Raw genomic sequence first — 12,767 nt, forward strand, 5'->3', positions numbered from 1 at the left:
GATAGGCCTAAGGCCTGACACACCCAAAATGGCTGATGGCCTACCAGTCTCTATATTACACACAGAGTCCCTTCAATTTACATATAACTGTAAAACTACTTTTAGCTTTTGAATAAAGTTGTGCCTCTGTGACAAACCCTCTAGTGACAAAGCATAACCAAATAAACAGAAGTAACCATATTTATGCTGTACGTCAACTCTGATGTCTTTGTCTTTTGGTCTTACAGTTGTCGCTCCCACTGACCCTCCTCAAACACCTGGAAGCTGCCCAGACGAACCTTCAGATTCTTGGATTCCCTTCCGTAACCATTGCTACCTTTTTGTATCATCTTCCTTCGCTGACTGGCAGAGCGCATCCTTAAAATGTGTTTATTATGGTGAGTTCTAGAAATACTTTATAGAGAAATAGAATTTATAAGAGATGGAACAGACACTAAAATCATACAGGGTGATTCAAAAGTCAGGATCACCAGGAATATCCTCTGAACAATAAGCGATACAAGTAAGAAACTTTGTAGAGCACTTAGATGGGTGGGAGAAAACTTTTTGGTGCTATGGTGGTGCATGTCGGCCATCTTACTGGTGGTCATCTGGGATTTAGCCCAAGAAATCTCAATGGGAAAAAGAGGTCATGGGATACATGATTAAAGCGTAGATCTTCATCAGAAATTCATAGGTGCATTCATTTTTTCACCAATACCTAAAACCATTTTTAAGTCATGGGTGATGTCATGTTGAGCGCGAAGAATTGGGAGGGGACTGCAGAATCTGCAAAAATCAGCAGTGGATTTTGACTTTGTTTAGGATACAGAAATGCTTCGGAAATTGCGTAGCAGTTCCGCCTCATGTGAGCGTGCCCTAAAGCAAATGTTTTACATCATACTGAAGGCTGTAAGAAAAAAAATGCCACAATTGCTGATTTTTGCCTATTCTATTTCCCAAAAAAGTGGAATCTAATCATTTGTAGCCCAAAATCATACCAATGAAAATGTCAATTCCTCCAAAAGTGTAAAGTTATGGCTTGCAGAATATGGTGATACAAAAAACCCACTACCGTTTTTTCCCCCAAATGTCAATTGTACTTTATAATGTTAAATTCGCAATGCACAAAAATCGCAATTTAGAGCATTGCGAATTTAACATTAGAAAGTCTCATTGACATTTGGGAAAAAGTAACGCTGCGAATTTGTAGCGAAAAAAAAGGGCAGTGGGTAGGTATTTCTCCAAAATAAAAGGGCTATACAAATTAGCCATTGTTGTAATTGTGGTGCCTCACAAAATAAAGTCAGCGAACACCCTGAAAAGCAAAACCCCCAAATTTCAGAATTACATTATTTGTATACGCCCCACCCACCATGTTAATTAAATTAAATGTTCTTCAATACATTATATACACCCCAAAATGATGTCATTAAAATATAACTTGTTCCTCTATGTCAATAGCAAAGTAAAAAAGTAGAAAAAAAACGAAGTTCCCTGAAAGCTAAAATACTTTATTTTAGGCTGCAGTCTTAAGGGTGCCTTCACACTGAGGATATCGCTGAGTTTTTTTAAACACGGCTGTCAGTAGTACTGTCTAATGTTAAATACGCATCACACAAAATCCCAAGTTTGTGCTTTGTGATTTTTCTGCGATGCGTTTTTAACATTTTGAAAGTCCTATTGACATTTGCGTTTAAAATAATGCAGCGATATCACGATCGCAAGTGTGAAGGTACGCTAACTATAGATGAGCGAGCACACTCGTCCGAGCTTGATGCTCGTTCGAGTATTAGGGTGCTCGAGATGCTCGTTACTCGAGATGAACACCACGCGGTACTCGAGTCAATTGCATTTCCTTCCCCGCATGTTTAGCGCCATTTTCTAGCCAATAGACATGCAGGGAAGGCATTACCACTTCCTGCTGTGATGTGCCAGCCCTATCCCACCCCCCTGCAGTGAGTGGCTGATGAGATCAGGTGACCGCCGAGTACTTAAAGCGGTCCCGCCCGCGGCTCGCCTCAGACACACACTGGCAGAGGTTAGGGAAAGTGCTGCTGCTGATATAAGGGAAAGTGTTAGTGTAGGATCTTGTCTTCAAGAACCCCAACGGTCCTTCTGAGGGCTACTCCTCATCGTGGGCATTACAGTTGTGTCTGGCTTGGAGCAGTAGTGCACCAATTTTTTTTTTAAAGCATCTAGGGCTGTGCAGGCCATTTCAGTTATACCGCTCCGTGTGTGCAGTACATTAGGCAGAGTTTAGGACACACTCACCATGTGCATTATAGTTGTGGCTGGCTGGGAGCAGTAGTGCACCAATTTTTGTATTACGCATCTAGGCCTGTTCCCAGCCTTTCAGTTATACCGTTCTCAGCCTGCAGTGCATTACACCGAGGTCTCACCGTGAACACAGCACTCTAATATTTCCCAGGCTACTGCAAAGTATTTCGGATATACCGTTCTTAGTCTGCAGTGCATTACACAGAGTTTAGGGACAGAGCTGCTTATGTAGGGAAGAGTTTACAGTCGTGATCCTCCGTACAAGAAACACAACGGTCCTTTTTGGGGCTACTTCTCACCGTGTGCTTTACAGTTGTGGCTTGCTGGAAGCAGTAGTGCACCAATTTTTGTATTACACATCTAGGCCTGTGCCCAGCCTTTGTTATAGTGTTCTCAGCCTGCAGTGCCGTACAACCAGCTCTCACCGTGAAACTGCACTCTAACATTTCCTAGCCTACTGCAAAGTATTTCAGTTATACCGTTCTATGTCTGCAGTGCATTAGACAGAGCTCTCACTTAGAGATGAGCGAGCACCAAAATGCTCGGGTGCTCGATACTCGAGTCAAACTTTTCATAATGATCGATTTGGAGTAACAAACCCCACTGAAGTCAATGGGGGACTCGAGCATTTTTGTATGGGACCGATGACTTGTGAAACACCTGAAAACATCAGAAAATCATGGAAACACCACAGAAACGGATAGCGAATGGCAGGAGCAGCATGCATGGCTGCATCTGAGGCTCCCAGGTCCCACTATTAAGCCAAAATGGGGGAGAGAGCCTAGCGGTCACCCCCTTAACAATTTACTTGGGAGAAAACCTCATTAGCAAGGCACACTCACTGGCACATCTTAGCTAAGCACCACACTACCTGCAACCAAGGACAATCACTGCCTGCGGGTGACACAGCTGCCTCTTTTCCTGGGTTACATACTGGCATTGCTGTCCGACCCTCCGCACGACCCTGCGTCCACAGCGCACACAAACGTTTCCCTGCGCAACCTTCAGCTGGCCTCATGCCACACGCTCGCTTCATAGACACACCACCCTCATGTTTATTTATAAGTGCGTACTGGATGAGCAGGAACCGGAGGCACACACTGCAGAGGGTTGGCAGGGCCAGGCAGTGACCCTCTTTGAAAGTGGGGGCGATAGCCCACAATGCTGTAGAGAATTGATGATAAATTGACGTACGATCATCATTCCAATCCCGTGCCACCTCCGTCACAAAATTGTCAGGAGCCACAAATGTGCCAGCACTTCTACACATCTTCGCAATGCAGCAATACTCTGTGTGGGAAGCACGTGAGCGGGCCCAGGATCAGGCTCGGTCCTAGCCTCCACCTTGTGTGACCCAAGGTGCCATGAGATAAATAGCTATGGGAAATTCATGTGTCACCACACACTTTATTCTGTGTATGTGTCAGGCAGCTGAACACCGCTATGGTAAACCTTTGTGCACCCACAGTATAGGCGGACCCCAGTAACCTTTCTGTAGCAAGAGTATATGCGGACCCCAATCATATTTATGTAGCAAGAGTATAGGCGGTACCCTGTAACATATCTGTAGCAGGAGTATAGGTGGACTCCTGTAACATGTCTGTAGCTAGAGTATAGGCGGACCTCTGTAACATGTCTGTAGCTAGAGTAAGCCGTGCTGAAACTAATCAGTTTAGGTGGCAAGAGGCACTCGGCCCCCGAGCTGTTGCAGGGTCTGATAGAGCAGACCATCCTCTGGCTTTTGCCGCTGAGCCTCCAACCAGGCATGGATGTGTGTGACAATGGCCGTAACCTGGTGGTGGCTCTGCAGCTCGGCAGCCTCATACATGTGCCATGCCTGGCCCACGTCTTCAATCTGGTGGTTCAGCGGTTTCTGAAAAACTACCCCCACTTGTCGGACCTGCTCGGCAAGGTGCGCCACGTCTGCGCACATTTCCGCAAGTCCACCACGTACGCTGCCACCCTGAGGACCCTGAAACGTCGGTTTCAGCTGCCAGAGCACCGACTGCTGTGCGACGTGCCCACACACTGGAATTTTATGCTGCACATGTTAGCCAGGATGTACGAGCAGCATAGAGCAATAGTGGAATACCAGCTGCGACATGGACGGCGGAGTGGTAGTCAGCCTCCACAATTCTTTACTGAGGAGTAGGCATGGTTGGCAGACTTCTGCCAGGTCCTCGGAAACTTTGAGGGGTCTACCCAAATGGTGAGCGGTGATGCAGCCATCATTAGCATTTCCATCCCGCTGCTTTGCCTGCTGAGAAGTTCGCTGCTAAGCATAAAGGCCGACGCTTTGCGGTTAGAACAGGAGACAGGGAATGACAGTATGTCGCTTAATAGCCAGGCCACCCTCATGTCTATATCTCAGCGCGTTTTGGAGGGAGAGGAGGAGGGGGGAACAGACTGCTGGCCACACTGCAGAGGGTACCCATGCTGCTGGCCTCTCATCTGTTCAGCGTGTATGGGCTGAAGAGGAGGATCCTGAAAGTCATCCTCCTAGTGAGGACAGTGAAGTGTTGCGTACTAGGACCCTGGCACACATGACTGACTTCATGTTAGGCTGCCTTTCCCGTGACCCTTGCATTAGACGCATTCTGGCCAACACGGTTTACTGGGTGCGCACTCTTCTCGACCCACGGTATAAGGAGAACCTTTCCACTCTCATTCTCGAAGAGGAAAGGGGTATGAGAGTGATGCAATACCACAGGGCCCTGGTCGAAAAAGTGATGCTAAAGTTCCCATCTGACAGCGCTAGTGGCAGAAAATGCAGTTCCGAGGACCAAGTAGCAGGGGAGTCGCGGGGATCAGACAGCATGTCCAGCACAGGCAGAGGAACCCTCTCCAAGGCCTTTGCCAGTTTTATGGCTCCCCAGCAAGACTGTGTCACCACTCCCCAGTCACGGCTGAGTTGGAGGGAGCACTGTAAAAAGATGGTGAGGGAGTACATAGCAGATCGTTCCACCATCCTCCGTGATGCCTCTGCTCCATACAACTGGGTGTCAAAGCTGGACACGTGGCACGAACTTGCACTGTACACCCTGGAGGTGCTGGCCTGCCCTGCCGCTAGCATCTTGTCAGAGAGGGTGTTTAGTGCAGCTGAACGAATCATCACGGATAAGCGTACCTGCCTGTCAACTGCAAGCGCCGACATGCTTACACTCCTAAAGATGAACAAAGGCTGGATTTTCCCAGACTTCTCTTCTCCACCGACGGAAAGCAGTGGAACATAAAGATTCTTTTCGCTGCAACAGGAGAAAAAAGCATCCTCTATCACCACAAAAAAGGGGGAATTAGCTTTGTCAATCCCTCTCGAATATTATTACTTCTCCTCCTAAAACAGCATGTCATCACGCTGAACTGCCAATTTGTCTGCGGCCCAAAAGGCTCTGTTTAAGAGTTTTTTACAATTTTTTTGCAGGGCTGCCTACAGGCTCTGTTGCAAATTAAGCAACAGCGAGCTGTATCTTTAAAAAATGTTTATGGGTTTCACCTGCCCTCACGGTTTAGCAATTTTTCAGGAGTACACTTGTACTCTTGATACACCAATTTTTCAGGCCCTTGCCTATACTGTTATCTAACTAATTTTTCCGGCTTTCGCCTACACTCTTGGTAATCAAATTTTTTCAGGTGTTCGCCTATATTCTTGGTACACCAATGTTTCAGGGGTTCGCCTATACTCTTGCTACAGAAATGTTACAGGGGTTCACCTATTCTCTTGCTACTGAAATGTTACTGGGGTCCGCCTATACTCTTGCTACATGAATGGTACTGGGGTCAGCCTATACACTTGCTACAGAAATGTTACTGTGGTCCGCCGATACACTTGCTACAGAAATGTTACTGGGTCCGCCAATACTCTTGCTAAAGAAATGTTACTGGGGTCCGCCTTTACTCTTGCTACAGAAATGTTACTAGGGACCGCAAATACTCTTGCTAAATAAATGTTATTGTGGTCCAACTATACTCTTGCTACAGAAATGTTCTCTCACTTCCCTATGTAATTTGGCACGAGCATTGATTATGTCATAGATAGGAAAAGTTAATGGGTCCCAACTCGATTATTGAATTCTAAGCGCAAAAGAATTAGCGTGCAAATTTTACGTACGGAATCTAATTCTCTCACTTCCCAATGTCATAAAAACTTGAAATTTGGCACGAGCATTGATTATGTCATAAATAGGAAAATTTAATGGGTCCCAACTTGATTATTTAATTCTAAGCACCTAAGAATTAGCGTCCAAATTGTACGTACAGAATCTAATTTTCTCACTTCTCAATGTCATAGAAACTGGAAATTTGGTACAAGCATTGATTATGTCATAAATAGGAAAATTTAATGGGTCCCAACTTGATTATTTATTTCTAAGCGCCTAAGAATTAGCGTCCAAATTGTACATACGTAATCTAATTCTCTTACTTCCCGATGTAATTTGGCACGAGCATTGATTGTGTCATAAATAGGAAAAGTTAATGGGTCCCAACTCGATTATTAAATTCTTAGCGCCAAAAAATTAGTGTCCAAATTTTACATACGAAATCTAATTCTCTCACTTCCTGATGTAATTTGACATGAGCATTGATTATGTCATAGGAAAAGTTAATGGCTCCCAACTCGATTATTCAATTCTAAGCGCAAAAGAATTAGCGTCCAAATTTTACGTACGGAATCTAATTTTTTCACTACCCAATGTCATAGAAACTTGAAATTTGGCACGAGCATTGACTATGTCATAAATAGGAAAAGCTAATGGGTCCCAACTCGATTATTCAATTCTAAGTGCCAAAGAATTAGTGTCCAAATTGTACGTCCGGAATCTAATTTTCTCACTTCCCAATGTCATAGAAGCTTGAAATTTGGCACGAGCATTGATTATGTCATAAATAGGAAAAACTAATGGGTCCCGACTCGATTATTCAATTCTAAGCGCAAACAAATTAGCGTCCAAATTTTATGTATGGAATCTAATTCTCCACTTCCCAATGTAATAGAAACTTGAAATTTGGCACGAGCATTGATTATGTCATAAATAGGAAAAGCTAATGGGTCCCAACTCGATTATTCAATTCTAAGCACAAAAGTAATAGCGTCCGAATTTTACGTACAAAATCTAATTCTCTCACTTGCCAATGTCATAGAAACTTGAAATTTGGCACGAGCATTGATTATGTCATAAGTAGGAAAAGTTAATAGGTCCCAACTCGATTAATAAATTCTAAGCGCAAAAGAATTAGCATCCAAATTGTACGTACGGAATCTAATTTTCTCACTTCCCAATGTCATAGAAACTTGAAATTTGGCACAAGCATTGATTATGTCATTAATAAGAAAAACTAATTGGTCCTAACTCGATTATTCAATTCTAAGCACAAAAGAATTAGTGTCCAAATTTTATGTATGTAATCTAATTTTCTCACTTCCCAATGTAATAGAAACATAAAATTTGGCACAAGCATTGATTATGTCATAAATAGGAAAAGTTAATGGGTCCCAACTTGATTATTCAATTCTAAGCGCCAAAGAAATAGCGTCCAAATTGTACGTACGGAATCTAATTTTCTCACTTCCCAATATCATAGAAACTTGAAATTTGGCACGAGCATTGATTATGTCATAAATGGGAAAAGTTAATGGGTCCCAACTAGAGATGAGCGAGCATACTCGTCCGAGCTTGATGCTCGTTCGAGTATTAGGGTGCTCGAGATGCTCGTTGCTCGAGACGAGCACCACGCGGTACTCGTCTCGATTAAACGAGCACTAACCATTGAATTCAATGGAGCCGGCAATAAAGCCGACTCCATTGAAAGCAATGGGCTGCCGGCGAGCAGGGGTTGAATTTTCGGGAAGGGCTTAAAAATTCAAGCCCTTCCCTGAAATTCATCCAGACGGAGTTCAGCCGCGGCTGGCCGGCAGTTCTCCTGAACTGCTGTGAGTAGTATTCAGCAGCCGGGGATTTAAAATCCCCGCCTGCTGAATGAGCTGCCTCTGATTGGTCACAGCCTCACCAATCAGAGGCAGCTCTCACTCACCCATTCATGAATGGGTGAGTGAGAGCTGCCTCTGATTGGTGAGGCTGTGACCAATCAGAGGCAGCTCATTCAGCAGGCGGGGATTTTAAATCCCCACCTGCTGAATACTACAGAAAGCAGTTCAGGAGAACTGCTGGCCAGACGCGGCTGAACTCCGGCTACAGTGGAAAGGTGAGTATACCTTTTTATTTTTATTTTTACACATTTTAGGATGATTTTCAGGTAAGGGCTTATATTTTTAAGCCCTTCCCGAAAATTCATCCCGCACTCGCCGGCAGCCCATTGCTTTCAATGGAGCCGACTGTATTGCTGGTACCATTGAATTCAATGGGCTAACATCGTTCTGCCAGGACAAGGTGAGTATATTTTTTTTTTACTTTTTACGCATTTCTGGATGAATTTCAGGGAAGGGCATGTTGCACCTCGCCTGCCCTATCCATTTCTGTGTTTTTTACATGACTTTAGTGATTTGCTAAGATTTTCACAAATGAAAAGCTTAGCGGAGCACCAGTCATATACAAAAATGCTTGAGTCGCCCATTGACTTCAATGGGGTTCGTTACTCGAAACGAACTCTCGAGCATCGCTCAAAGTTCGACTCGAGTAACGAGCACTCGAGCATTTTGGTGCTCGTTCATCTCTAGTCCCAACTAAATTATTCAATTCTAAGCGCCAAAGAATTGGCGTCCAAATGTTACGTACGAAATATAATTCTCTCACTTCCCGATGTCATTAAAACTTGAAATTTGGCACAAGCATCGATTATGTCATAAATAGGAAAAGCTAATGGTTCCCAACTCAATTATTCATTTCTAAGCGCAAAGGTATTAGCGTACACATTTTACGTACGGAATCTAATTCTCTCACTTCCCAATGTCATAAAAACTTGAAATTTGGCACGAGCATTGATTATGTCATAAATAGGAAAAGCTAATGGGTCCCAACTCAATTATTCAATTCTAAGCGCAAAAGAATTAGCATCCAAATTTTACGTACCAAATCTAATTCTCTCACTTCCCAATGTCATCTATATATATATATATATATATATATATATATATATATATATATATATATATATATATATATATAAATGTCTGTATGTCTGTTCTTTATGCATTACTACACCATTCATCCAATCGCCATGAAACTTTGGGAAGTTGTTGAGCACACTCCTGGGAAGATTACTGGCATAGTACATCTATCCTACGATAGGTGGCACACGTGCGAGCATATACTGCTAATACTGCTGAGGAAACATGAAAGCTGTGCTGTGATTGGTTGCTACTTCTTATACTACTGAGGTTACATGAAAGCTGTGCTGTGATTGGTTGCTATTTCCAATACTGCTGAGGAAACATGAAAGCTGTGCTGTAATTGGTTGCTACTTCTTATACTACTGAGGTTACATGAAAGCTGTGTTGTGATTGGTTGCTATATATTATACCGCTGACGTAAAATGAATGCTGCGCTGTGATTGGTTGCTATTTTTTATATTGCTGAGGCAGAATAAAAGTTGAGCTGTGATTGGTTGTTATTTCTCTTACTGCTGAGATAGCATGAAAGCTGCGCTGTGATTGGTTGTTATATATTATACTGCTGAGGTAACATGAAAACTGCGCTGTGATTGGTTGTTATATATTATATTGAGGTAACATGAAAGATGCGCTGTGATTGGGTGTTATATATTATAAAGCTGAGGTAACATGTAAGCTGCACTGCGATTGGTTGTTATATATTATACCACTGAGGTAACATGAAAGCTGTGCTGTGATTGATTGTTATCTATATATATAAAAATGAATATATGCATGTCTGTCTGTCTTCGCAGCAACGCGCGACGGGTAAGCTAGTGCTACATAAATGTTACTGGGGTCCGCCTATACACTTGCTAAAGAATCGTTACTGGGGTCTGCATATACTCTTTTTACATAAATGTTATTGGGGGCTTCCTATACACTATAACCAAATTTTTTCAGGGGTTCGCCTATTCTCTTGCTACATAAATGTTACCGGGGTCCACCTATACTCTTGCTACAGACATGTTACAGGGGTCCGCATATACTCTTGCTACAGAAATGTTACTAGGCTCCGCCTATGCACTTGCTACTGATAAGTTTGAGGGGTTCGCCTATACTCTTGCAACAGAAAAGTTTCAGGGGTCCGCTTATACTGTGGGTGCACAAAGGTTTTCCATAGCGGTGTTGAGCTGCCTGACACATACACATAATAAATTGTGTGTGGACACATGGATGTCCCATAGCTATTTATCTCATGGCACCTTGGTTCACACAAGGTGGAGGCTGGGACCGAGCCTGACCCAGGGCCCGCTCACGTACTTCCCACACAGAGTATTGCTTCATTGCAGAGATGTGTAGAAGTGCTGGCACCTGAGTCCCCTTTATGCCCACATTTGTGGCTCCTGACAATTTTGTGACGGAGGTGGCATGGGATTGGAATGATGATCGTACGTCAACTTATCATCAATTCCCAACAGCATTGTGGGCTATCGCTCACGTACTTCCCACACAGAGTATTACGGGTCCTACCTCGGTCATGGTTTCTCGGGCTTATTATGCCACCTCCTTCTGCTTGGGGTCTGGGGATCAGCGTTGCTCGGCATGTATTATCTCTTGTGCTACAAATTACCACAGTTATCCGAGATACAGAATTGGAGCATTCACAGGAAGTGTAACTGATTTCATGAGACTTTCACAGGGTCCCTGTATACGTGTGGTGGCTACTTTTGCGACACTTCCAGCTTCAAACCAATCTTTGGTGTTAGTATGCACTGTTGCATTGTGGAGATGTGTAGAAGTGCTGGCACCTGAGTCCCCTTTATGCCCACGTTTGCAGCTCCTGACAATTTTGTGATGGAGGTGGTACGGGATTGGAATGATGATCATACGTTAATTTATCATCATTTGTCATCAGCATTGTGGGCTATCGTTCACACTTACAAAGAGGGTTGCTGTCTGGCCCTGCCAACCCTTATGCAGTGTGTGTCTCTGGCTCCTCCTCATCGCAGACGCACTGATAAATTGACATGAGGGTGGTGTGGCTATGAAGCGAGCATGTGGCATGAGGGCAGCTGAACGCTGTGCAGGGAAAATTTTGTGTGCGCTGTGGATGCAGGGTCGTGCAGGGGGTTGGACAGCAATGCCAGCATGTAACCCAGGAGAAGAGGCAGCGGTGTGACCCGCAGGTGGTGATTGTCCTTGGTTGCAGGTAGTGTGGTGCTTAGCTAAGATGTGCCAGCGCGTGTGCCTTGCTGCTTATGGTCTGTCCCAAGTAAAATGATAGGGGGGTGACCGCTGCCCCTGTCATTCCCTATCCGTTTCTGTGGTGTTTCCATAATTTTCTGATGTTTCCTGGTGTTTCGCAAATCAACCCCTATGTGGAGCATCGGTCCCATACAAAAATGCTTGAGTCGCCCATTGACTTCAATGGGGTTCGTTACTCAAAACGAACTCTCGAGCATCGCTGAAAAGTTCATTTGGTGCTCACTCATCTCTAACGCTAACCCTTAATGCAATCTGACATACTAGTATGTCAGATGTCCACAGAGTTTGTATGGAGCAAGCTCGTCTCCATATGTGGTGGGTGCCAGCTATCTTTAACTTCCATCACTGGCCTGTAGTGTCTGGGATCATAGATAACTTAGATCCCAGTGATTTACCATCTAGAAACCACTGTCATTTCTGACAGCAGCATTTAAGTTGTCTGACAGAGTGAGGATTGGCTCCTGCTGTAACCTGAAAGGCTCACCTGCAATAGGATTGTGGATGGCCATTCATTCATCATGGCAGCCTGGGACCTTGCTAAGGCTGCCAGGACTGCTGCAAATTTTTTTGCCTATTTAGATTTTCTTTTGGCAGGGCTTAAACCCTGTTTGAGCAGCCATGCCTGTTTTTATGGCAATCACTTAGGGGCTTTAGGCTAGGCCACTGCAAAAGATATGGCGTCTAAGTCCAACATTAATGTTTAATTCTGGGAAGAGCTGGGGCTAGCATGTCTCCTGACAGTCAGGCTCCTGCTCTAATGGACAGCTGCAGAGAAATCTCTGATCTCAACTGTTTGAAACCTTATATACCGTGATCAATAGTGATCATGACATGTGACTGCCTGACAGGGGGGAGAGCTCCCCTGTCACCCAACAGAACCCCACAATGCAATTGCAAAGTGCCAATGGGTATACTGGCAGCCAAAGGCTTGATTAGGGCTTCTGCGCCTGCCATGCAAGCCAATCACTGGCAACGTCTAAAAAGAGAGCTGTCAAAAGTTTATTATACTGGGGGCGTGGCCTAGATGCCAGCGAGAGCCAACTAATGCAAAGAATTTAAATTCTCCCTTTAAAAGAGCATCTCTTTGGAAAGAAGCCTCTCTACGAAAGGTGGAGATACTTTGTGTACAGGAAACACACTTTGCAAAGAATACCTGTCCTAGAATTTGATACCAACAGTCTTCGTCGCTTAACAA

General features: G+C 44.2%; 1 protein-coding gene across 1 annotated transcript in view; it reads left to right on the top strand.

Moving 5' to 3' along the window:
• Positions 1-12,767, top strand: part of LOC136586789 (macrophage mannose receptor 1-like) — a 298,478-nt gene that overhangs the window by 225,150 nt on the left and 60,561 nt on the right. The window contains exon 26 of the mRNA XM_066585016.1: positions 228-377. Coding sequence (XP_066441113.1) covers positions 228-377 — 150 coding nt within the window. The remainder of the gene's footprint in view (positions 1-227; positions 378-12,767) is intronic.

The sequence above is a fragment of the Eleutherodactylus coqui genome, chromosome 12, assembly GCF_035609145.1.
Source record: "Eleutherodactylus coqui strain aEleCoq1 chromosome 12, aEleCoq1.hap1, whole genome shotgun sequence".
Classification (NCBI taxonomy): Eukaryota; Metazoa; Chordata; class Amphibia; order Anura; family Eleutherodactylidae; genus Eleutherodactylus; species Eleutherodactylus coqui.